Raw genomic sequence first — 27,562 nt, forward strand, 5'->3', positions numbered from 1 at the left:
TTGTAAAACTCTTACCTGAATAACCAAGGAAAAAAACCCAAACCCTACACAATGTCAAGTTAAGCAAATAATAGTCAATCAATCATTAAAACATCTCAAAATGAAAATACAAATGATCAAAAATGATAAAAACACATCCATTTATTGTGTACAAATTCAACAAGAAAGAATCTCAATATTGTAAATTCAGAAATTATTGTTGGGTTTTTGTTACTGCAAATAAGGGACTTGGTGTTAATGCCATAATAAGAACTTGCATTCTGACATCTGATACATGTATCTGTTTCCAGATTTTCTTGACATCGCAATAATTATAAAAAAGAAGATGTGGTATAATTGCCAATGAGACAACCCTCCACAAGAGACCAAATGACACAGAAATTAACAACTATAGGTCACTGTACCACTTTCAACAGTGATCAAAGTCCTTACTGCATAGTCAGCTATAAAAGGCTCCGAAATGATAAATGTAAAAAAATTAAAGCGGCATAATTAATGTACAAAAAAATAATGAAAAACAAATATGTAACACATCAACAACAATGACAACCACTGAATTACAGACTCCTGACTTAGACACATACATACATAATGTGGCAGGTTAAATATGGTAGTGGGATCCCAACCCTACCCCTAACATGGGACAGTGGTGTAACAGTTACAACATAAGAACAAAAAACAAAAAATCAGTTGAAAAAGTCCAGCATTTTTGTCCATTCTTTCAAAATCCAAATAATTAGGTCACACAATGTTATCTGAATTTACCATATAAAAAAAGCAAAATGTTACCATTGTAAGTTTTATATATTATCTATTAGCTAAATCACTTTTAAAATGAAGTGTGACCACATTGTCTCTTTATGATTTCATTAGGAAAAAATTATATTGTATATTTTTATATCTACTCATATTCAAAATTTCTCTTATTTCCTTCCTATTCACACAATAATTTGTTTGAGGTATTATAAAAAGACCTTGTCAACAAGATATGGTCACACAGTTTCAATCTCATTTCACAGTAGTGACCTGCCTTAGTTTCTGGATGAGGTCCGATCTGAAATTTAAAGGTCAACACCTTGTTTTCACACACACACAACGGTTTTAAGGAAAAGGTCTTCCTCATAAATTTAGATAATATGACTATTATATTAGGTGTGTGGGCATGTTGTGAAAACTATGTGTCAGTCTGAAATGTCATATAGCCTGCTCCTTATTATTTCCATGTTTTTGTGTTCAGATTTCAGTCTTGTATATGTTTGTTGAAAATAAACATTTCAGAATGAAAATATTTGTGTTTTTTCTTTTGTTGTGAAGATGCACCATTGTCCCAGGCAAGGGGTTAGGTTTAAGGGCATATGATACAGTGTTGATTCCATATTGAAATTTTGCTGACAATTTACATAAAGGCTAAATTTTGCCTGATTAAATCAAATATGTAATAGAGAAAATATACCTTCATGTGCTACTTTTGAGTAAAATGAGGTCCAATTTCATATATTTGCTCAAAATTCGGATTTGTAGATTAATTTTTCCTACGACAGAAATACATAACTTTTTGGGTTTTAAAAGATAAAGGACGATAAACAGTACAAGCTGTTTTTTGTTAAATTATTTGTAAATTCTGTTTTATATAAATGTCATTTAAATTTGTGCAATTTGTTTTTCAAATAACTCATATTTATTAAATAATCACGAATGTAGAAAAAAACGTCATTTTTTGCTGTATATTTATCAAATTTAAAAAATAATTGCATGACTATAGGTTTTCATGAAAATTCAGTTCACACATAATCCTCTACTTAATCAAACCAAACAACATTTTAAAAAAGAGGGGTTAGATAAGTTTGAATGATAAAAATCAGTTGAAAACTGATTCTTTTCTCGATACGTCAAACTATGACGACATAGTTTGACGTCGTGAAAATAACAATTTACGTTAGCAAAGTCATTACCTCCTCCCCTGTAACTGTATCGTATGCCCTTTAGCACTCATAAACATGTATACCCTGGTAACCCTGTATATTCTGTAGGTGCCTATCCCAAGTCAGGAGCCTGTAATTGAGTGGTTATAGTTGGTATATTCTGTAGGTGCCTATCCCAAGCCAGGAGCCTGTAATTGAGTGGTTATAGTTGGTATATTCTGTAGGTGCCTATCCCAAGTCAGGAGCCTGTAATTGAGTGGTTATAGTTGGTATATTCTGTAGGTGCCTATCCCAAGCCAGGAGCCTGTAATTGAGTGGTTATAGTTGGTATATTCTGTAGGTGCCTATCCCAAGTCAGGAGCCTGTAATTGAGTGGTTATAGTTGGTATATTCTGTGGGTGCCTATCCCAAGTCAGGAGACTGTAATTGAGTGGTTATAGTTGGTATATTCTGTAGGTGCCTATCCCAAGTCAGGAGCCTGTAATTGAGTGGTTATAGTTGGTATATTCTGTAGGTGCCTATCCCAAGTCAGGAGCCTGTAATTGAGTGGTTATAGTTGGTATATTCTGTAGGTGCCTATCCCAAGTCAGGAGCCTGTAATTGAGTGGTTATAGTTGGTATATTCTGTAGGTGTCTATCCCAAGTCAGGAGCCTGTAATTGAGTGGTTATAGTTGGTATATTCTGTAGGTGCCTATCCCAAGCCAGGAGCCTGTAATTGAGTGGTTATAGTTGGTATATTCTGTAGGTGCCTATCCCAAGTCAGGAGCCTGTAATTGAGTGGTTATAGTTGGTATATTCTGTAGGTGCCTATCCCAAGTCAGGAGCCTGTAATTGAGTGGTTATAGTTGGTATATTCTGTAGGTGTCTATCCCAAGTCAGGAGCCTGTAATTGAGTGGTTATAGTTGGTATATTCTGTAGGTGCCTATCCCAAGCCAGGAGCCTGTAACTGAGTGGTTATAGTTGGTATATTCTGTAGGTGTTTATCCCAAGTCAGGAGCCTGTAATTAAGTGGTTATAGTTGGTATATTCTGTAGGTGCCCATCCCAAGTCAGGAGCCTGTAATTGAGTGGTTATAGTTAGTTGTTGTCTGTTATATTTTTTATTTGTCAGCCTTTCTTTTTTTAACATGTTGCATTGGTAATTGCACAACTGGGTGCCTATTTTCTGTTATCAATATCTTCTACAGTTGTGCACCTGCTTATAAGGAATTGTGATTGCTGAAGAATAAATTGCTTCCATTTTGCAATGTGAACTCAAAATAAAACATTTGAATTGTTATCTGCAAAATGAATTGGAGTTATCTTCCTTCGCCCATGTTTGTAGTTGAACATGAACCTATATTTGCTTTAAAAATAGATTTATACACATACCGTTCATTTAATAACTTGAATATCCGTGTATAAATAATAATTGGCATATCTATGACTTTAGGAATGTTTATTACACTACACTATGTTGTTTTCAAAATTCTCAATGGTACTGTTGCCTATAATTACTTGCATCCACTTCTTTTGAACTTTTGTGAAGAGTTGTCTCATTGGCAGTCATACCTCGTCTCCTTATTTTTATGAGGCCTAGAAGATTTTAAGACTCTCAAGACAGTCACACAGAAAGACCCGAATTTCTAACCAGAGAAGACAGCAAACCAACAACAACAGGACAAAGGTGTGTCTTTGGACAAACAAATAATGTGGCAGAGTATATATTATTGATAAATCGCTTGAAATTGGCATGTCTATGTCCTAAAGAATGTCTATTACACTACACTATGTTATTTTTGTAATTCTCAATAGTGCTGTTGCCTATAATTGCTTACATCCACTTCATTTGAACTTTGGTGGATAGTTGTCTCATTGGCAATCATTCCACATCTCCTTATTTTTATATCTGGCTTGGAATATAAAGCTTTCAAGACGTCACATAAGGCAACCCAAAATCTAACTAGAGAAGACAGCAAAGCAACAACACCTGGACAAAGGCTTCTGTCTTGGGACAACATAAAATATGGATGTTTGTTTCCACTAACCCAACTTACGATTCAACTAATGACACAAATGGTAATTGCAGTTACTGAAAGCCTGTTTAAAGGCAAATTGATATTATAAATATACCATGTATTCCCAGACTAAAGAATTGACAGGAGTTTTGGAAGATTTTGTTGTAATAATTTCCAATTCACAAATCTCATTGTAATATACTTTTCATTTTTTGTACATAAATAAGCCTGTTAGTTTTCTTATTTCAAATGATTTACATTTGTCATTTCAGGGCTTTGTTAAATGTTGTAGGTCGTACAGTGACCTATAGTTGTTAATTTCTGTGTCATTTGGTCTCTTATCATAATGAAGAGTTGTCTCATTGGCAAACACTCCTTACCTTAACCTTAATATTCTCCGCGCCAGAAGTCGCATGAGGCCTCCACGATTGGCAAACACTCACATCTTCTTTTTTATATTTGAAGGAATGAAATAAAGTAAACAAATATTTCTCTTAATAAATATATTTCATATTCAACAATAAGAAAAGATCAATTATACTAACCTCATTAATAGAACGGTCCTTGGACCACCAATTGATACAAAAACTCTTCTTTGAGCAGTTCTATTCTTATTTAAGTCATGACTATAAAATTTTCTAATTTATAAAAAGTCCTCGGACATAAATTCTATTAAATGTAACCCTAGATGGTCCATAAATGTATATTTTTCAATTGACATTAATTTCTATTCAAAAATACGGACATTACAATAAAACAAAATCACAATTACAATAATATCACAAAGACAGTCAGCACTACTACACTATTTTAAAGTTTAAAAAATAAAATGTTATTCAACATGTCAATATCATATTATAATGTAAGGTAATATCATAGAAAACATTGATTAGCGAACTCCCCATACCGTAACAATTCTGCTGCCAATACAGAAGTTCTACAACATATACTGTGGAATCATTATTATTTGTTGGTTCTCATTTTAACGGATTTCGTAGGTAAAAGTAACCATTAATTTAAGTGCTCCACACATATAGATTTCCTATAGTCTCTTCTGCAGAAGTTGTCAAAACCACAATACCTAGTAACCACGACAATAATTCCAGGATCCAGGAAAATAAGTGAATCCACAGTATTCTATGTTGGTACTAATGTTTGCAGAGATGTCAAGTTAACAAAAGTCATGATATAAATTTTGTAATTATATCTCGGTCAAAACAACCATTGTATGGTAAATTACAGTATTTTTTCAAGCTGCAAAAAGAAGTAAAAATTTGAATATCAAATATAAAAGACCTGAAAATAAATTTCTAGACTGCTTTTTTTCTCTCTGGTTCCTCAATATGTGTTGTAGATAATCCAACACATACTAAGTTTGGAAAGCTTACACACCTAGCTTAATTAATACATGGATGGCTATGTGGTAGGGGCTTTGCTCATTATTGAAGGTAATACAGTGACCTATAGATGTTAATTTATGTGTCATTTTGGTCTCTTTTGTGGAGAGTTGTACCACATCTTCCTTTTTTTCACATGGCTAGATATTTCTAATATCAGTGTGGTGTTGTGTATAACTAAACTTGTCACTTGCTAAAATATATATCAATGCATGTATGGTCCAAACTTTAAAATGTTTTCAGACCTTTGGGGGGGCGGGGGGAGATGGGGTATCACTAATATCTTACAATTACCTTTAATTATGAATAAATTTGTAGCTATACAGCTCAAATTTATCCAATACGAGATAGGCATAAAACATTTATCCTGCAAAAACCCTTACTATCTATAAAAATATATAAGCTGTTGACAATCTTCAATTTGTAGTCTACCTTTTTATTTATAAACATATATATATATATTTATCAATAGCTCATATATTCAAGATGGAAATATGCATGTCCAGTCCTGGATGAAAAATGCCCAGTTTAAAAATAATATATATAATTTTTCTTAGTTGTTTAATTACTTCAAAATACATAAGAGTATTTAAAATGGTCCAAAGCCAGCCACCCTGTTTATTAATTTATTATTGGTCTCTGAGTTCTAACTGAACAAGTACATATGGGAGAATGAACATAACTATATTTTTCCTGTTATACTTGATAGAATTAAAAACATTTATCTTAATCTAGCAGGGAAGAGCTATCATAGGTTGAAGAAACTGGGAGCATAATTGTCCATTACAAAGTGCAAAGTGTAGCAATGCCATGTAACGAATTAAAATAATGCATTAAAAGCTTTTTTTTCCAAACTATACAACCTTTTTGGCCAACACCTAAATCTGAAACTGTCAAATCGTTAAGACCTAAAAAAAAAAAAAAAAGAAGAAATTTAAAACTTGAATTATATTTCTTTTTCTCAATTTTATCTCCAAATTTTTTCCTGATGAAAAATTTATGTTACTAAGAATGTCTAACATTAGCTTAACCACCACATCATTTTAGTTTGACAAACGTAAAATTTAAAACATGGATCTTCCTTCACTACGGCTCTATATTTTGACGATATTACAATTATTACCAAATACTACATGTAACTAGTACAGTACATTCAAATATTCATTATTGCCATTGTTAATCAGGAGACTCACTTCAATTGTTTGAGTCCATGAGTGCTGTACTCATCTTTTTCAATATTGGATGCTGCATCAAATGTGTATCAGCTGAGTCAAGTCATTATCCTTTTTATATCACAAGTGAGAAATAAAGAAATCTCAAATCAAAAAAAATTAAGTAATGAATTTAGTCATGATATTGTTTCACTATAGAACTTAACTGGCCCAGCTAATATGACAAGTCCTGTTCGACTAACTGATTTAAATAGAAATATTAGTTAATGCCATTTCAAAAAAATCTGTCAACAGATTCTGATAATATAATTTAATTGCATTTTTACCATCATAAAAACGTTACAAATATTTCTGAATTAACAGTTGTTGAAGTTTAAATTAATCTGATCCCTGAGTCACACTATACTATATATGGTAAATAAATGATGGCCATTTGGATGTCTAAATTTAATATATGATGCTCAAGACCTGATGGCCATTTGGTAGGATTTGAGACACACTATACTATGTAAGGTAAATAGATGATGGCCATTTAGAAATGTAAGTTACACTATACATCTTATTATATTAGGTTAAAATGAATGATAACCATTTGGAAATGTAATTTTAAATATCTGATTCTAAAGATCTTTTATACAAATTTGTTACACGTTATTGTAAGAAGTCTTGGGATAGAAAAAACAATTTAAAACTGTAAGAAATCATTTGTTTCCTACATTTTATTTTGTTTCCAAAAGGGTATTAGTTTTAAAATACTCTAGATGGTAGGATAATTATATTCCTTGACCACCATAAACAAACATACACTTTGTTTTAAACAATGTTGATGTAAATTATGACAAATGTGTCTGCACAACTTTAAAATTAGGACCAAATTATCTTTTTTTTGGTCCTGAGTCAATGAAAATTGGCTGTGAATGGCAATGAGTATGAATATCTATTAAAACATTAAGGTTTTATTTCATAATTGTTGTGAAAAGATCAATTCAACTATTTCATATGGCTTTCCAGAAAAGTATGAGTGCCAATGAGACAATTCTTCATCCAAGTCGCAATTTGTTAAAGTAAACCATTATAGGTCAAAGTACAGTCTTCAACATGAAGCTTTGGCTCATAACACACAACAAACTATAAAGGCCCTCAAAAATGAGAATTGTTAAACCATTCAAACAGGAAAACCAACGGTTTCACCAGTAAAAATCTATTGACCACATCAACTATGATCATTACTTTGTTATTTTCTAGTACCAAAAAATGGTCAAGGTTTAACAAAATGTTGACAAAGCTTTGTTAATCTTTTTTTCAGTTTGAAACAATCTTGTTCAATTTTTACAACTTATATTTTCAAACGAGAATTTAATTTCCTTTAACGAAATGCTATGTGGAAATATAAATGTTAAATAACCATGCTTTTTCTGGTTTTCAATAGACTAATCAGATAAAAAGATTTATGCACACTTGAAAATAAAATTTAAAAAAGGTTGCTGAAATGAAAATGATTTAGATATCTGAAGTGAAATGACCTTCATATCTGAAGTAAAATGACCTTCATTACGTACATGTTTACTATATTAATAAAACAATATGAAGTTTACAGCATACAATTGTAGATATTTGCACTAATTTATAATACAAATATTCTTTAATACATAAATATGACACAGATTTATACTAGCACCAAGAAAAACATATTTCTTTGGGATTTGTTTCCATTCTTTAAATAATTCTTGTTTATACTGCAAAAGCACCAAGGAATTTCAAAAGTTTTTCTTTGGGATTCTAATTCTATTTTTTTTCTTTTTGCTAAATGTAATTAACTAATAGGATACATTATTTTCGTAAAAATATAAAAAAATTGTATCAAAAATAATAAAAATGTCCAACAATTGAACGTATATGTATTTCTTTCATAACACATAATCACTTATAGTAAATGACTATTTTTCAGCAACAATTTGCACGTCTTCCCTTGGCCATACATTGTAATTTTATTTAGGCCACAAGTTGTATACAAATACTAATACAGAAAAATAACTATAAAAGCAACGGAACTCTAGCAACTTTTTCTATTTGCTTAAATTGTAACGAAAATAACTGTCATGAGCTTAAAAGAGTAAAGAAAGCTTTTATTCCAAAAGTGATAAAATCTAATTCAATCAATTATTTGGAAAAATGTCTTCACTTTTAACGCAATCAATTCTTGATATTCTCAACACTATTCTATTCAATCAATATTTGCAACAAGCTTTTCAGGGAAAATCTTTTTAAGTTTGATTAAAGAGTTTCATTATTTAAGCAAATAAAATAAGTTCAACTGAATACAAAACTTTGAAAATTATAAATTATACACCCAAATGGTACTTAAAATAGTAGTTTTTTATCAGATATTAAAAGAAAAAGTTTTGAATATAAAATGATGTATGTTCATAACCAAACTTTGTAATGAAAAACCAATACTACTGTAATAATATCAAATTATATTCTGTCATAATTATCATGATGAAAGTAAAATTGAATGCTTTTTTTACTGAAAATATAGTAATCCCTTCATTTAATATAGGCGATTTCTGATGATTTAAAAATGTTATAACTAGCATCAAAGCGTTGACTTCAGATAAGTTTATTTATTTAAAAAAAAAAAAACAACAGATGTAGTACATTTGTACTTCATATAAAACTTAATATCCGAAAATTAATACCTAGCAGTATTCAGTTTTCCCAAGTTTTGTGATGAAAAGACGTAAAAAAAAACAACTCCAAAAAAGATAACACGAAACACAGAAATCCTAATTATGTCCCTTTATTTTGTGATGACATATATTGAAAAGATGGTTAAAATGGCAAAAACTCAATAGCACTTTACTATAAAGTATATATTCCCATAAGTTTCAGACAGATGGGCCCTTATGCAAAACACAAGTACAAAAGGTAAGTCCTAGTGAAACAAATGTTGCTTAGAAGTGTTGTTCTATAGAATGGGACTGTAATGTATAGCATAGCACTATCAAAGAGGGTTGGTATACTGGAATAATCATAACTTTATGTTTCTGAATGATGCATCTAACTGAAATAAACTAATTCCAAAATAAATATAAAGACAAATGAACAAAGTGAAAAAGGTATATAAGATTCAGTAACAGTCATGGCAGGGCCAAAAAAGTAGTTGAAACTAAAATGTGTGTGTTCCATCTATTAACCAATTACTAGCAAATACATAGACAACTTACATTTAATATACTAAAATAAAATATTGCAAAATTAAAATAAAGCTTGATGAATCATCTTATTTCTTATTTGATAAAATAAAGTTTTAAGGGTAAAATATGTTTTAAGTGAGTACAATTGATAAAATGGAACTTGAATTAAAACTAAAAACTATAATTTCATTACTTTAATACATTTTGTCCAAAGGACTTTTTTCTCCTGAGTTACAAAAATGATCCTAAGGGTTAAAATCGGCACAAGGTCAATATCACTGGGAAAGACTAGTGGGTGAAACAGCATTAGGAACTACTTTTTTTGTGATATCTGGCGGTATAAGTCCGCTATCAAAATCTGTGGATTCTATATGAGGCATTTTATCAATAGGTGAATTACCCTTTACATTTAATTCATGAAAATTAGTTAAACTTTCATGTAAAGAGTTGACAACCCTGTCATGCTCTATATTGTTCACACAATTGAAAGACGGATGAGTTGCTTCCCTTGAAATGATTGGAACAGAAAATTGAGTTCTATTGACTAATGCTTCCTTTGGGAATGTGTGATCATCTTGTGTTTCAAAATCTGAGTCATTAGAATCACCATGGTCACTATCATCATCTTCTGAGTGAGGAAGAGTTTGTGATTTACGTCTTTTTGACAGAAATCTGACTGCGTTTCCATGACTGGAAGGTTGAGAAGATACATATAATCCACTAGCAAGTCTACTCGCTTCAAAACTGGGACTTAAATTAGAAATTTTTGGCCTTGCCAGAAAATCTTCCATGGATGTACTTTTCTTTTGTAAAGTTACTCGTTCACTAGCTAATGCTGACAGTTTGTCTGTAAGACGTTCTAAAGAGGTAGCATGGAGAATCATAGCAGTAGGCAGACTCCGCCTACGCAGATATTGTGTTAATGGTAAAATGTCTCTGTGAACTGTCACATTTGTTATTTCCTTCTGAAAACAACATGGTGGCATGCTATGACGTCTCTGTTCTAACAACAGAGAATCTGGTTCTTCTCTAACGGGAGATAAACTACGGATACTTCCCCGACGACTACTATTATAAGATAAGTCCTCTTGATCGTCTAAAAGATGAGCAAATGTTAATGGTAGTCTTCCATCCTCAACCTTATCATCTTCCTCATCAGTAACATGCAATGAAACAGTTTCAACCGAGTCTTCAACATCTGACTTATCATTTTGTTCATTTAACTCCTGTTCTGCAATCAAGATTTCTTTTTCTTTATTTTCGTCAGCAATAATAATTTGCCACTGTTCCAAGTTAAGCTTTACATTTTTTATCATATGACTGCTTAATGGAGTAGGTAGAAATCTTTGCCATTCTTGAAATAAAGGAGCAACTACAAACTGCAGAAATCCTACAAAAAAAATCAAAGATTAAATACAGGTAAATGATAACAGGAATAGATAGGAAATACAAAGATTCATTCTGATTTCCAAGAATAGACTTAAATACACATGTTTGCTGTCCTATTAAGCATGGATAATACAATAACAAATAAAATACAAAAAAATCTGCACTTACACTTGATTTTGTAAATATGTTTAGTCATAGCTATAAGTTAGAAATAACTTCTTCTTTACCTACTTTAATATTAACTTTTTATAGTTTTCATATAAACATAGGCAACAAAAAATTCTTTACCCAGTAATAAAGCAATTTTTTTTATTATTTTTTTTGGCACAAAAAGATTTTCTCTATATATTTCAGTCAGAATACATTTGTATCATGTTAAACTAGTTTACCCATAGTTAGCCATATTGGTTAATTACCTTCAGCACTCTTCTAAATAGTCGTTCAATTCAACATAAGTTATTTTGCTGCCATTCATATGATTTAATAGTTCTAAAACATGTTTCTTTCTGAGCATACTGAATGAGTCATTAGCATCAAAAGTCAGTACAATTGAAAGAATCTCATTTTGTATTCTGTTATGATTGTAAAGTACTTTACAACAGAGAACAATTTAAAAGTAAATGTAATACATTTAACTTGTAGCCAAAGATAATAAAAAATATATACCCAAACATTTATAACAAATTGCATATGTTTAATTTTGACAAGTAGTGATTTGTGGTGTTGTAAATTTGGTTTATATATGTGTTCCAATTTTCTATCAGTATTAATGTTATGACAAAAGAGAAATCCTTGTTTTTATGACCTACCAGCTTGTATCTTAGCTACAGTTGTAGCATTTCTATCACAGAGAGGGGTAACTGGTATTTGTAGCTGTCTTTCATAATCACCTGCAAAAAATAAATTCCTTTTATGTAAAATCAATATTACTGATAAGATTTTAACATAATGCTTTAATCTTAATATTGAAAATTCAGTTTCTATGTATAAATTAATGCATATCTTTGCTATTTAAATAGTTATTTAAATCACCCTTAATTTTGCTTTTAAAACAAGATAGCATGGTGTTGGACATTTATATAAATGTATATAAACTAATGATTATCTATGCAATACAAATTGATATTTAATTTGATTTTAATTTTGCTTTTAAAACAAGATAGCATGGTGTTGGACATTTATATAAATGTATATAAACTAATAATTATCTATGCAATACAAATTGATATTTAATTTGATTTTAATGGATTTTAAAATTAGATAGCTTGGTGATGGATTTCAAAAGGTAGCTAACCATCTGTGTCTGAAATGTCTTCTTGAATAAAACAAATCTTCTTAGCAATTTTACACAAATATATTTTATGTCAACTAGTGACAACAAAGAGTTTTATATCTCCCCTAACACTTAAGCATAATATGACACAATCAGCAAAACAATCCGAAAGGAGTAAACATGTCATGGTTTTAATTGGATTTTTAAACATAAAAGCTCATATGGGTTTCAGTAATCACAATAACAAGTAAATTTATATCAACATACTGCATAGTTTGAATTTTAAAAGGTTGACAATTAAAGACCATTCAACAAAAGTTTAGATCAATTAACCAAGTTTTTTTCTCTGAGCAAAAAGGAAAAGGAAAATACAGATAATTAATACAAGTGGCAACATCAGGATTAAAGCTTGCACTGCACATTATCCAAGTAAGGTTATGATAGCAGATTTCTCCAAAGAACTATATTTCATATTCTTTATTATAACAATATTCCTAATCTCTGAGTTATTAAATCAGTTCTTAGCAAATTGTTGAATGTGATTGCTTCCATCCAAATTTCTTTTTAAATATATAATACCTTGCAAGCTTCTTGATTTTAAAACTTTGATAATAGTGAATGAGGTTTTGTGGTAGAGTTAATAATCTATCTTCTGTAAATTCAGAAGTTATTGCCAGGTTTTTATCTATATTGGGAAAAATTTGACAGAGTTGTAAACGCAATAATTTAACTAGCATTTTGAAATTCTTTATTTGAATTAAACAGCATTTTTCTCAAAATCGTAAAAATTAAAATCACATTTAAGGTCAAGTTACAGTAAATGAGCTATATAACAGATTTCAGTAAAATTTTGCATACAACTTTGGCTCGATGAACTACAACAGAAAATCGAAAAAATAATGGATTTATCTAATTTATTATTTGAAATATTACTGTTTGTATTCTTTCAAAATGGGTGAACATTTGTATAGAAAGCACATGAAATCGGCTTAAAATCTTCTAATAATTGTCTTTAAAACATCAAATCTTTAATTCTACTCCATAGACTTTTCTTAAAAAACTATATGTTGTGGATACATAAATTTCTGTTTTAATGGTGCAAAATAAAGATAGGGTCACCCACTTCGTTTTTACGGTATACATCATTCACTGCAGTGTTCTTTGTGAAAAAATCCCACAAAACGTCTAAATAATCGTAACGTCGTCGCGTTACAAGCCGTAAAACATTGATTTTTGACGTTTTTTCACTACCAACAAGGTACAAAATTGATTATTAGACAAAAAACGAAGTCGGTGACCATATGATTTTTTTATATCATTTAAACGGAAATTGATGTGTCAACAACATTTAGTTTTTTAAGAAAAATCTATGGAGTAGAATTAGAGATTTTATGTTTTTTAGCCAAATTTTAGAAAAGATTTCGCCGATTTTATGTGCTATCTATACAAATATTCACTCATATTGAAGGAAGGCAATCTGTAATATTTCAAATAATAAAAGAGATAAATGCATTAATTTTTCGATTTTCATTTGTAGTTCAACGAGTCAAGGTTGTATGCAAAATTTTAGAAAAATCTGCGACATAGCCCATTTACTGTTCCTTTACCTTAAGTCTAAAATGACAAAATGGCAGTAAATGCACGCAATAATTTCTGAATTTACAGTATTATTAACTGTTACACTATCACATTTGTTACCTTGTCTAAAGAATTCATCACAGACACGTTCACTCCAAAGCTTACTGACTGGCCAGTCTCGACATGGATTACATATATCAGCACATTTTAAGGCAATCTAGAAACAGAAGATCAATTCACTTTATTAATTTCATTTTGAACACATTGGACAGTCTGAACTATGAGCTTTCAACAAATGATCACAGTTTATAGATCAGGATCCTTTCTTCTTCAACTTTTATTTAACAGTATAAATAGTTTGGTATAAATATAAGTCTTACAATCAATGATGGTTTCCTAAATTTCTTCATCATGGTATGATCAATTGAAATAGAAGATTAAAAGGATTTTTGGTTTTTAGAGAAATAGATACTTTATCATACAAGAGTGCACACGCTGAAATGTCTCGCCTTCTATACTAATCATTGATATTATGTTGATAGTCCTAAGTATAAAGCTAAGCTTTATACAACTGTCACATAAACTTAACATTAACCAAGATAACTAAACAAAGACCAATGAACCATGAAAATGAGGTCAAGGTCAGATGAACCATGCCAGGCAGACATGTTGAGCTAACAATGCTTCTATACAACATATATAGTTGACCTATTACTTATAGTTTAAGAAAAATAGACCAAAACACAAAAACTTAACACTAAGCAATGAACCGTGAAAATGAGGTCACGGTCAAATAAAACCTGCGCGACTGACATAAAGATCATAAAATATTTCCTTACACCAAATATAGATGACCTATGGCATATAGTATTAGACAAAAAGACCAAAACTCAAAAACTTAACTCTGACCACTGAACCATGAAAATGAGGTCAAGGTCACATGGCATCTGCCCGCTAGATAGGTACACCTTACAATCATTCCATACAACAAATATAGTAGACCTATTGCACATAGTAAGAGAAAAACAGACCAAAACACAAAAATTTAAATATAACCACTGAACCATGAAAATGAGGTCAAGGTCAGATGACACCTGCCAGTTGGACATGTACACCTTACAGTCCTTCCATACACCGAATATACTAGCCCTATTGCTTGTAGTATCTGAGATATGGACTTGACCACCAAAACTTAACCTTGTTCACTGATCCATGAAATGAGGTCGAGGTCAAGTGAAAACTGTCTGACAGACATGAGGACCTTTCAAGGTACGCACATATCAAATATAGTTATCCTATTACTTATAATAAGAGAGAATTCAACATTACAAAAAATCTGAACTTTTTTTTCAAGTGGTCACTGAACCATGAAAATGAGGTCAAGGACATTGGACATGTGACTGACGGAAACTTCGTAACATGAGGCATCTATATACAAAGAATGAAGCATCCAGGTCTTCCACCTTCTAAAATATAAAGCTTTTAAGAAGTTAGCTGACACCGCCGCCGCCGCCGGATCACTATCCCTATGTCGAGCTTTCTGCAACAAAAGTTGCAGGCTCGACAAAAACTAATTCTTGCTAACTAATCATACGTATACTAACATTTTTTTATCTGAAAATTGTAACTGTACTTACTTGTAACATAAAATGCCTTTGTTCAAAATTATTTTTAAAATCAAAGTTAGGATCATCTAAATATTTCTGAAATAAATATCATATTATTATCATCAGCATTCTAATATCATTTTTTGTTTTATTGGTTATAATATCTTAACCCTTTCCTCCATAATGACGCCTTTTGACGCCACCCCCTTTATTCCATAATGACGCCTTTTGACGCCTGTGTAGTACCTCAGTTGAAACGCTATGTCTCCAAAATGTCTGCATCAGACTTAAAAAAAATTGTATCCAATATGAAAAGGAGATTCATGAGAATATCTGACTTGAATTTCATTGATGAAATATTAGTTTTCACAATGCATTAACACTTTAAACCGGATGATTTTTTTTACTGAAAAAAATCCTATGCGAATCAAGTATTTAAAAAAAATATCCATGGAGTAAAGGGTTAAAAGTCAAATACACCTATACAGTACATTGTAATGCAATGATAAACAAACAATTGGTGCCATATTTGGAGCAGGATCTGCTTACCCTTCCGGAGCACCTGAGTTCACCCCATTTTTGATGGGGTTCAGCTTGCTCATTAGTTTTATATTGTAATGTTTAATTAGACTGTTTTTTGTTGTTTATTGCTGGTATTATTGGTTTTTCTTTATCTTATGCTGTTTTAATTGTCCTTTTGATTCATAATTTTTAATCTCTTAAACCTGAACTATCAGCAATCAAATTATGTACAACACGGTTTGTCTGCACAAACAACACCCCTCTTACAAATATTTATGTATTCTTGCTATGCATGATAAGCTAACTCACAAAAATATGTAAGAATTATATGCTATTGTAATTTTTTTAAAGAAAATTAAAAGTTTGACTTATTTTATTCTAATATTCATAAATTCATAATATTCGAGAGGCCATACAATTTTCCCCAAATACCACAAGATTCTGAAATACATTTACTAAATTTTTTAGGCTGAATAGGGTCCGTAACATATCTAGAAATAAATAAAATTAGACATGTGGAACTGTCTGTGTCTGTTATTTACCTTAAACCTAGAGAGAAATTCTTGTTGTCTAGTAATATCAGTGGCTAGTATTAATGATCTGAGTTGCCATTCTACTTGCTCCCATGTCTTTTTATCAAAATGGTTAAAAACACCAGATTGTTGAAGGAGGGCTATACAAGATCTCCAATGGTGATTTTCTAGAACTGAGGTATTCTGAAAGTAAAATTGACAGTTGTGGTCAGATAAAGCTATAAACATATAAACTAGAAATAAACATAAAAAAACATGAACAAGAAGTATTTTTAGAACTTGTTGGATTGATTTATCATGCCGCTGTATATTAAAAAATGAAACAAAATTGTCTTGTTTTTTTAACCACAATTTTATTGAGCACTTGAATATAGCTTTTATCCATTAAGCCCTGCACTAATGGCAGCATTCATTTTTGTAGTAATGGCACATTTAGCTTTTCATATTTTCTACTTAAATTATTTCAGATTTATAAACAACAAGACAGTACCTTGTAAAGGGCAGCTAAATGATTGGCAGTAGCAATCATGAAAGTTTGGTTGACCCCTGGATGATCAAGGTCATGGCTCATGGCAGCTACTAATGAAGTCATGATTTCAAATTTTGGAATGGAACCCTGTAGCTGAAAAGAAAAAATATAAAGCAATTAATAAGTTAAGTCAATCAATTTATAGCTGGAAATTAATTCCTTTTATAAACACATGCACATATGATACACAAATAAATGGGGAATGTGTCCATGATACACATGTGATGCCCCTATTTGCATATAACGTTATAAGGGGACATAACTCAAGAACTGTAACAGTGACTCTACCCAAATTTGTATTTGACCTGAGTTTTGTGGTAATAAGCATTGTGTATAGGTTTGATAACATCTAATTGAGGTAAACTAAAGTTAGAGAACAGACACCAATTTTTGAACCCACAGACAAGGGTAAAACTGAAACCCTCCACCACTTTACAAAAGTAGCCATATATTAAACACGAAAAATATCCAGCAAAATTTATTGTTTAGTTGCACTTTTCTACCGCTAAGAGTAATGAGTTTTCCTTGATTATACATGTATCTTTTATACATTCTGACATTCTAAATATAATGAATTAATATTAATCATATATAAATTCTATAAGGTTATCCTCTGAAAGTACCAAGGTGACATGAATAATCTGTGATTGGTGTTAATTGTATCAAAACCCATTGGATTACATCATACATTATTATGTAACACAAAAGTGCTGACTAAACAACAATAATATTGATTTTCCTCGCCAAACTCATTTGTCCTTTATATGCAAATAAATAATCCCACAGCTATTCATCAACTGCAGTGTTTTTTTATAATGCTTTGATTTACGAGATCTGCTGAATTTTCAGAGTATTGGAAATGTAAATTTTATTAACTAATTCCCTTTGGTTTGTTTTATACAGAATTTCAATAACAATATTTTTCTGACTCGCAATGAGGGCAAGAACTATTGACTTTGGAATAATAAAGAAAGAGACAGGAGAAATCAGCAAATATCAATAACTCAAAAGAGAGGGCTCTTATCAAAAAAAAGTGTCAGTTTTGAATGTACATCATTTACGTGAAGTTTGAACTTAAAAACTGCCCGATTTCATTGTCAATGTAATAACTGGGAACACCGAAACATGTCAGATGTACATAATTCATAATTGAGAGAGTTCTGATTTAATTTGAGATTTCCTTACAGAACTCTAACATATCATAGACACACAGACTTTTGATCTGACCCTTTAACATAAGAGTTTAAAGAATAAATAATTTTATTATGCTATAATATGTCCTACTGGTGCTTTTATTTTATATCACTTTTAATATTCTGCAGTATATTTTTAGAACCATATCAGATTAATTGATATAAGTGCTTATTACAAGCTAGTGAGTATTACATTTTAGCTTTGTTAATGTATGTATTATTTCTTCTATTATTACTTTGTTTGGCATGTGTATGTTTTGATAAACTCATATCTGTATGTTTGTCTGATGTTATTGGTTATGTTTGTACTTTTAGTTTGCTATTTTTAAGCTCTAAAGTGCTTATGATTTACGGTATTGTATGTTTTTTACGGACTTAAATTCATTTTTTGATTTGATTTGATTTGACATGCAGCCCTTATCATAAATCATAGTATTGATAAATTTACATCCTTAAATCAAAAACATAAACTCAACCAATGAAGACAGAATTCTGTAAAACCTTATGGCATGAGACCTGAATAGCAGATCTGTGTGCCATCTTTTGCTGAAAAGGGATACAGTTATTGTCCTTTGAACTTTGTTGTCTACAAATATAGTACCTTGTGTGGACAGTGTATAACTTGCAAATAAGGATAAAATGTGAATGTGATTTAAGAGTATAACCCTGTTTCGTACTAGCCAACACAATGAATTGGATATTTATCATGCTCCTTCTCAAGATATCTGTCTGTATGAAGATATGTTACCCTAGACAGACCATTATTCTGTTTCAAAGTCGGTCAATCTTTACTCTAACTCCTAAATGACCTAAATAACCCAAAATATATATTTGACAACGGGTAGCATTTTGAAATCATAAGCATTTTAAACGGAATAAATGACAAGATTATATTAAGTTGTAGGTTTCCAGGTAACCAACAGAAAGTGGATGACTGGACATGCAAGTCGTAATATCACTAATAATATGCTCTTTTTTTAACAAGAATCTCACCATTTTCTCCTGAAGATAACAATGCATAGCTTGTGTGACGTCTGCAGCATGTACAGCATTATGGTATGGATTGGAACTATGGTAACCATCTTCTATTAATGCTGAAATATACAAATTCTCATATACTATAGATTCATTTATTTTCATGGGTATCAATTTCAGTAAATTTTGCATGTTTGTACATATTTTATTTCGTGGTTTTGCCAAATTCTGCATACAAGCCTATAGAACATTTGTATTTAGCGGAACGTTTGACCTTGTGGTTCACCTTTACCCAAGAAATCCATGAAAATGGATATCCAACAAATAATAATGAATCCACAGTATACTGCCTTCATTGTTGTTTGGATACAAAGAAATATACAAACTGATTTTTCTACAACTGACAAAGCTTTTACACAAATTTAATAAACATTTTCATATAAAGCTTAAAATTTTGAGCTTTATTCTTGATGGAACTTTTATCTATTTTTCGAGCTATATTCTTAATGAAACTAATTACCTATTAACTTGTTTTATAAAAGCAGAGGTCTGATATGGTGATATTAAAAGACAATGGGTATCAGAAAATAGTCTAAATCCAAAACATAGAAGTCATTCAAGCATAAAATGTAGACTTAACTTTTCCAATTGTAACAGAAATAGGTCACTAATAATAAGATTGCATTGTGAAATTATCATGATCACTGAATTACCTGCAAGGCAAGTTTCTCGCAGAATACAACTAAAAAGACGGAACTTAATTCAATAGGACCAATATGTCGATTTATATATTTAAGTTGAATTATATATTCTCTTCAAATTGTGTTCTGTATATCATAAAGACATCAATAATGTCAGCCAGGAAAACTGTTGATTACTTGAACTGTAGTTTGATTATAATAGGATTGATAAATAGAACTAATGATTGTTTGGTTACCAGTGTTGCGTCATGTTAATCTAATCTAATTGAATAGCGCCATTGTTGTACTTTTATCCTTGTTAAGTCAATCACAATCAATGCGTCAGAAGCACTAGTTACAGCGTAGTTCCAGTACAAAATGTGTTAAAAGAAATTAAATTATTTGTATCACTTTTATCTGAAATCAGTAATCTTTTAAACCTGCATAAACAGAACCATACTTAACTTGGTAAATAAGAGGAAGAAATTCTTTTTATACTCATTCATGTATTTTTCAGCAAAAAAAAATATTGACACATTTTTCAAAATGGGTGTTAAATCATGATGGAAGATTGGTAGTTTAGCAATATGTTTATTGTTAAAGACTTTCTGTTGACCTCTAGATGTCTTTTTTTGTTTGTATTGTTGATTTGCTGTCTCAATGACATTGTACAACCATCTTCATTTATTTTCTATTTTCGATGTCAAATACACTCATACTTATAAGATTATTCCTGAAATGTGTATTAATACTTACAGAAAACCTGAAACACTTTCATGATGTCTAAGTTGAATGTATTTATGAGATCATATTGTCGGAAAATATTAAGGGCAATGTGAAGTAATGGTCTACCTGCAACAGAAATAACCATTAACTAATCATTGTTTCTATCAAGGTACATTTAACCAACACTATTTGATCCTAAATTACTCAATATCAACATTAAGGAGTGATGTACCTATTACTCTGACTGTATCAATTACCCAAAAAGATATTCTTGTGTTTTATATCTAAAAGATTACCATCTAAATCTTTGTTTAGTCATACATCGTCTTGTATTATTTAAATTTTAGTTTCTTGTGTACAATTTGGAAATTAGTATGGCGTTCATTATCACTGAACTAGTATATATTTGTTTAGGGGCCAGCTGAAGGACGCCTCCGGGTGCGGGAATTTCTTGCTACATTGAAGACCTGTTGGTGACCTTCTGCTGTTGTGTTTTTTTATTTTGGTCGGGTTGTTGTCTCTTTGACACATTCCCCATTTCCATTCTCAATTTTATCAATATATATACTAATGAAATTAAACAAAACCTAGATTGGAAAGGAGAATGAATCCGAGAGACAACTGTTTCATATTGCTCTGATGGCTATAATGACAAATAAACCAGTAGATATTGCTTATATTAGCATATGTAAAATGTGTTTGAATTCTTGTGACCCAGTTACATTTAATGTTATCTATAATAAATCATATATATACAGTCTTTTTTGGTCATCCAAGCTGTGAAAGTAATTTCCTTTTAGGGCAGATATAAATCATGTTTTAATGTAACTGATAATGCATATTGCAAAAAAAAACTAAGAGGGAAAATGTTAAAATTCAAAACACTTTCCTATCTCTAGTTAGTTATTGTATATTTATAGGAGGATATCAGAACACTTAATTTTAGTGACTTAAAGTGTTGATTTATGTTTGATAACTTATTACAGATATATCTTTTGGAAACAACCATAAATTAAATTCACAATGTGTAAATGTGGCCTAAAGGCAAACAAACTTACCACAGGTTAAAAGATCTAGGCTGAAAATGTCAAAATTCCAATTGCCCACATTGGAAAGGAGACACTACAACAAAATAAAGAAAATTAGCAAAAAAACTAACTATACGATTCCGTTTTCCATCATTCCTTAAAGAACATTGGCAATACTTGATTGCTGACATTATAAAGGTACTATAGATACTACATTGATGTATTTACAATAAGTACTGATAGGTTTATTTTCTAAACAACTGTTATTGCCTAAAAGTGGCAGGTTTTTTAAATTTACACCTGAAAAACATTTTTTTTTATAATAGTACTGTTTTCATGTGTCATATAACATATGTATTTCAGACATTGCAAAAAATGCAATTCCCATAACAGTTAAAACTGTTATTCACTTATATGTATTTCATTTACATTTCAATGATATATATATACCCTGTTAACATTATGTCATAAAACTTTCATGTAATATTGTGGAACATATACAATTGTTTGCATTCATCCTTAAATAAACCTCCAACTTTAAAACATTCATTTGATGTAGTCATACAGCTTTGCTTAGAACTTTGGCTTTATTTCTTAGAATAAGTTCTGTGGTTTCTCTAATTAATGATTTGTTGCATAAAACCATTTCCAAACTCACAATTTCAAATCATTATTGCGGTTTTCTTTGTTAATGATTTGGTCTTACTTATACAAGTTTTTACCTCAGCCTGTCGTTGATATTGGGTATCTAATAATGAGATATGTTGATGAGACAGAGTTGCCACAGGCCGTCGTCGCTGCCGTCGTTTGTGAAGACTTAGGAAACGTGAGGGCCACTGTCTTTTATTATCTCTAGAAGACAATTCTAAAAAAAAAAAAAAAAAAATTTAAATTAAAATTATCATATTTTTCTGTATTCTCAGTAACAAAAACATTTTATCAATATTTTTTTAATATTTGGTTTAGGTCAACACAGGTCAACTGATCACCAACTTAACTGACAACAAGCTAGTAAGGAAACAAAATTTTAAATGTCTTATCATGAATTTCACTCATCCTTTTAATTCAATTTTCTACTAAAAGACGAAACGTAATAAACAGTGCACTGTGCCATAAGACCATGACGCCTCGGAACTATGTTTTAGACGATGTGATTGACCAGCAGTGATAACCCTATTGTAGTTCAGACCGTACTGTATAGAAAACTATGGAATACTTTCTCAGAAAACTATATTGTCTAAATAAAACAGAATGAAGTCAATTCGTCTTTACCATTCAATAGCATTCCGTCTCCAGAGGGTGAACATTTTGTTGACAAGTTAATTACAGTAAGGAAGAGTTAAAAAAGGTTGGTTCTGTAACAGTTATCCTAACAATAAACTAATCAGACGTATTTGTATCGAGTCAATTGTTGTTTAATTTCATTGTACAGATATATTTCTTGGTGCCATAATTTTCCCTGTGTCTGGCCATTTTGAAAACATTCAATATATGGTGAATAGAATTTGCAGTATGACAGTGATTTTATCAAGACTGCGTCAGTTACCATACCAGATTGATTTTTCCATACATCATTATCCTGAGTGACAACTCCTTTCATTAGATCTTACGTTCTACGATTTGACATACTCGGATATAAATAGATCTTACGTTCTAGGATTTGAGGTACTCGGATATAAATAGATCTTACATTCTATGATTTGACGTACTCGGATATAAATTCTTCCACTGGGGGTTTGTGCAGCTTATTGAAATTTATTTCTTCACAAATCGGAATTCAATAAACATCAATTCCGACTCTAATGTACAAACATTTCCTATTTTAATTAATGATACAGGATGATTGAACAGCTCTGAATACATAGAACCTGATTTAGTAGGTACAATACTATTAGAACCTGATTTAGTAGGTACAATACACAGGACCTGATTTAGTAGGTACAACACATAGAACCTGACTTAGTAGGTACAATACATAGAACTTGATTTAGTAGGTACAATGCATAGAACCTGAATCAGTAGGTACAATACATAGAACCTGAATTAGTAGGTACAATACATAGAACCTGATTAAGTAGGTACAATACATAGAACCTGACTTAGTAGGTACAATACATAGAACCTGATTTAGTAGGTACAATACATAGAACCTTATTTAGTAGGTACAATACATAGAACCTGATTTAGTAGGTACAATATATAGAACCTGACTTAGTACTAGTAGGTACAATATATAGAACCTGATTTAGTAGGTACAACACATAGAACCTGATTTAGTAGGTACAATACATAGAACCTGATTTAGTAGGTATAATACATAGAACCTGATTCAGTAGGTACAATACATAGAACCTGACTTAGTAGGTACAATACATAGAACCTGATTCAATAGGTACAATACATAGAACCTGATTCAGTAGGTACAATACATAGAACCTGATTCAATAGGTACAATACATAGAACCTGATTCAGTAGGTACAATACATAGAACCTGATTCAGTAGGTACAATACATAGAACCTGGTTTAGTAGGTACAATACATAGAACCTGATTTAGTAGGTACAATACATAGAACCTGATTCAGTAGGTACAATATATAGAACCTTGTTTAGTAGGTACAATAAATAGAACCTGATTTAGTAGGTACAATACATAGAACCTGATTCAGTAGGTACAATACATAGAACCTGACTTAGTAGGTACAATACATAGAACCTGATTCAGTAGGTACAATACATAGAACCTGATTCAATAGGTACAATACATAGAACCTGATTCAGTAGGTACAATACATAGAACCTGATTCAGTAGGTACAATACATAGAACCTGATTCAATAGGTACAATACATAGAACCTGATTCAGTAGGTACAATACATAGAACCTGATTCAATAGGTACAATACATTGAACCTGATTCAGTAGGTACAATACATAGAACCTGATTCAGTAGGTACAATACATAGAACCTGGTTTAGTAGGTACAATATATAGAACCTTGTTTAGTAGGTACAATAAATAGAACCTGATTTAGTAGGTACAATACATAAAACCTGATTCAGTAGGTACAATACATAGAACCTGATTCAGTAGGTACAATACATAGAAGGTATAATTAAGTGATCATTGATGCTGCGACAAAAACTGCCAATATCTTATAGCCTTACGGAAAATATTAGTCATAAAGCTTTAATATAACTATTAATGCAACAGGCTAGTTATTCAAAGGTTATGTTCTTAATTAATAGAGTTTCCAAATAGATGAACTAGAGTGCCAAAAGAACTGGAATTGCCCACCTGGTATAACTTAATCCTAATTTGAATGCTACAGTGTTCATCACTGGCATAGAATGAGTCTCAGATTGGTCAAAGTAATTATCTATCATGAAGTAAAAATTCTTGATATTTTCTATTGAAAGTTACAAAGTCATGTTAAATGGGGTATTCTTTAAATCAATGGCTGCTCTTACCTTCTTTTTTATTTTACCAAAACGGAGTTAATTTACACTGCAGCAATTTTCAGTTAAAAAATGATGGTTGAAGAAAATTAACTAACTTGTGTGTTGTATTAAAATCATTGCTAATTAGTTTTTTTTTTTACATATGAATGCATGGTTCTTCCTAACTAAAAGCTTATCATTCAATTTAGTAGTTAACAGGACAAATACGGGAGAAATACTGACAGAATGTGGACTCATGAACTGAATGCACTAGTAGTGCAGTAGTGCTAAATTACAAAGATACATCAAAAATCAATGGTGTATTTTTTTGAAGTACTTATCATCATAAATGAGCTTATCATTACAAAAAAAATTACATTCCACACATTGATGAAAATGACAATTCAGGAAAATCATCTACCTTTCCTAAATTAGTCTCTGGCCACACATTAGACAAAATGAACATTTAACCAAAACCATTTCTTAGATTTGGTCATAAACTAATAGAATCATAGATATATATCTGAATTAGTGCAAGGAATATAATTGGCATAATCTTACAAAATACCTCCGATTCATCAACAATAAAGGAAAGCATTTAATAAGAAACAATTATTCCGACCATCCAGGAAATAATTCCCTGGTGAAATTATGTGATGCCTGTTGATTCTGTTAGAATCTGATTTTCTAGGCTAATGCTGACGTCAGATTTGCCATTTCTAGCAAATGAAGGCAATTTAAACTGATCCTGCTGAGAAAAGAAAGAACTGGTTTCCAAACAAAAATTACATCCATATTAATACAAAATCATTTAATTTCTTCTTAGAAAGGATAGCAGTATGCAACATACTTACATCTTTTTGAGTTTTATTTAGAATTCAGTAATTATTGACAAGTTTTATTTGAGGAAAATTTCACTTATTTTTGTCAATGAAGGTGATTATATTTTCTAGTAAAAAGTTTAATACATATATTAACTTCTGTATTTTCATCTTTTGTAAGTAACTTTGCACAAATCTTAAAGGTTTGTGCAAAGTTACTGACGAAAGATGAAAATATATATATCAACTGCTGTAAGATAAAACTAAATTCTTATTCTAATAAAAAATGCACTTTAATCAGAAATATTGATCACATGTTGCTATGGTCTATTTTAGTAGCAGTGGCATTGGTCATTTTAATTAAATGGCAGAAAGATCAGAATAGATATTCAACTAAACAGTGACAATTGTGACCAATTTTGTTTGAAAATGGCCCAGCTGGTGAACAGGAGGAAATTTCTTAATGACCCGTGGATGATAACTGAGTCAATGTACAGACAAAGGATGTCAAGCATTGAGAACATATCAAACTAAACCAAGCACTTTCTAACACTATTATCAATTACATACTCAGACCCAGAAATCAATTAATTAAAATACTGCATTTGGTGTTTCCAACACAAATTTTGTACTCTGAGTGCTAAGAAATATTTTCTTGACTGAGGACCCTGGTGTCAGTGAAAATTTAGCTCTGTCGAGAAAGAATAACTTCTGTTTTTGAAAACCCAAATTGAAATCATATACCATGCTTTCTTTTACACTTCATACTTACTATCTAAAAGTTTCATGTCTGATTCTGAGATTGATGCTTTCCGCTTTCCTTCATTACTCTTGTCTGGCTTTGATTTCATCCGAACATCACCTAAATACAACACAAATAAAGTTTTAATTTTCAATCAAATTAAAACATAAAAATACGACTTGTATTTCATTTTATGAAATTATGTCAACAAGATTACACAAATCAAAATTCTAAATCCACTGTCCGATATTCATAAAACTGAAATCCACTGCATTGATATAAACAAATTTTAAGTCCACTACCTTGAAATCCAATACAGTATATCGTATTTAAGTTCGATCCACTATTTTGTATTATATCTTAATTCCAAGTCCACTTTAATATATCATATTAAACTCTATGGCCACTATTTTATATTAACAATCTGTAGGCCATTATATTGTATAAACTATACTCCACATACTGACAATACATGTACAGACTGCCAGCATTAATGGTATGAGTTCACTATACAAAATTAAGAAGATTTGGCATCATCATATTGCCAATGTGAAGACTCTCCAGCAAAGACAAAATGACGTAGGAGTTAGCAACTATAGGTGACTGTACCACCTTTAGCAATGGGTAAAACATACTTTAGTCTGCATAAGGGAGTTATCAGGTAAAGATCAATTTTTTTATTTAATATAGGATGTCTCTAAATTTTTCTATAAATGAACTTTATCTTATACTTAATAGAACAAAGAAATAAAAAAATATGGGGTCACTGTTCATTTACGCTCACAATCTGCCTTCGAAAGAGTCATATACATTTTTGTTAATGTCCTTTTTTTCTGTTGAA

At 30.9% G+C, this 27,562-nt stretch overlaps 1 protein-coding gene across 5 annotated transcripts in view; it reads right to left on the reverse strand.

The window, feature by feature from the left end:
- Positions 1-6,266: 6,266 nt before the first annotated feature.
- LOC139525342 (high affinity 3',5'-cyclic-AMP phosphodiesterase 7A-like) overlaps positions 6,267-27,562 on the reverse strand; it is a 66,457-nt gene continuing 45,161 nt past the window's right edge. For 4 of the 5 annotated variants that reach the window (XM_071320560.1, XM_071320570.1, XM_071320589.1 and 1 more), the window contains 11 exons: positions 26,752-26,841; positions 22,442-22,584; positions 21,750-21,813; positions 20,722-20,817; positions 19,304-19,404; positions 17,079-17,210; positions 16,598-16,771; positions 15,564-15,629; positions 14,047-14,143; positions 11,885-11,965; positions 6,788-11,076 (listed from right to left, as the gene is read on the reverse strand). In XM_071320560.1, coding sequence (XP_071176661.1) covers positions 9,962-11,076; positions 11,885-11,965; positions 14,047-14,143; positions 15,564-15,629; positions 16,598-16,771; positions 17,079-17,210; positions 19,304-19,404; positions 20,722-20,817; positions 21,750-21,813; positions 22,442-22,584; positions 26,752-26,841 — 2,159 coding nt within the window. In that variant the 3' untranslated portion in view covers positions 6,788-9,961. Of the gene's footprint in view, positions 11,077-11,884; positions 11,966-14,046; positions 14,144-15,563; positions 15,630-16,597; positions 16,772-17,078; positions 17,211-19,303; positions 19,405-20,721; positions 20,818-21,749; positions 21,814-22,441; positions 22,585-26,751; positions 26,842-27,562 lie in introns of all 5 variants that reach the window. The other variant, XM_071320554.1, reaches the window with a different exon arrangement.

Source organism: Mytilus edulis, chromosome 1, assembly GCF_963676685.1.
Source record: "Mytilus edulis chromosome 1, xbMytEdul2.2, whole genome shotgun sequence".
Lineage (NCBI taxonomy): Eukaryota > Metazoa > Mollusca > Bivalvia > Mytilida > Mytilidae > Mytilus > Mytilus edulis.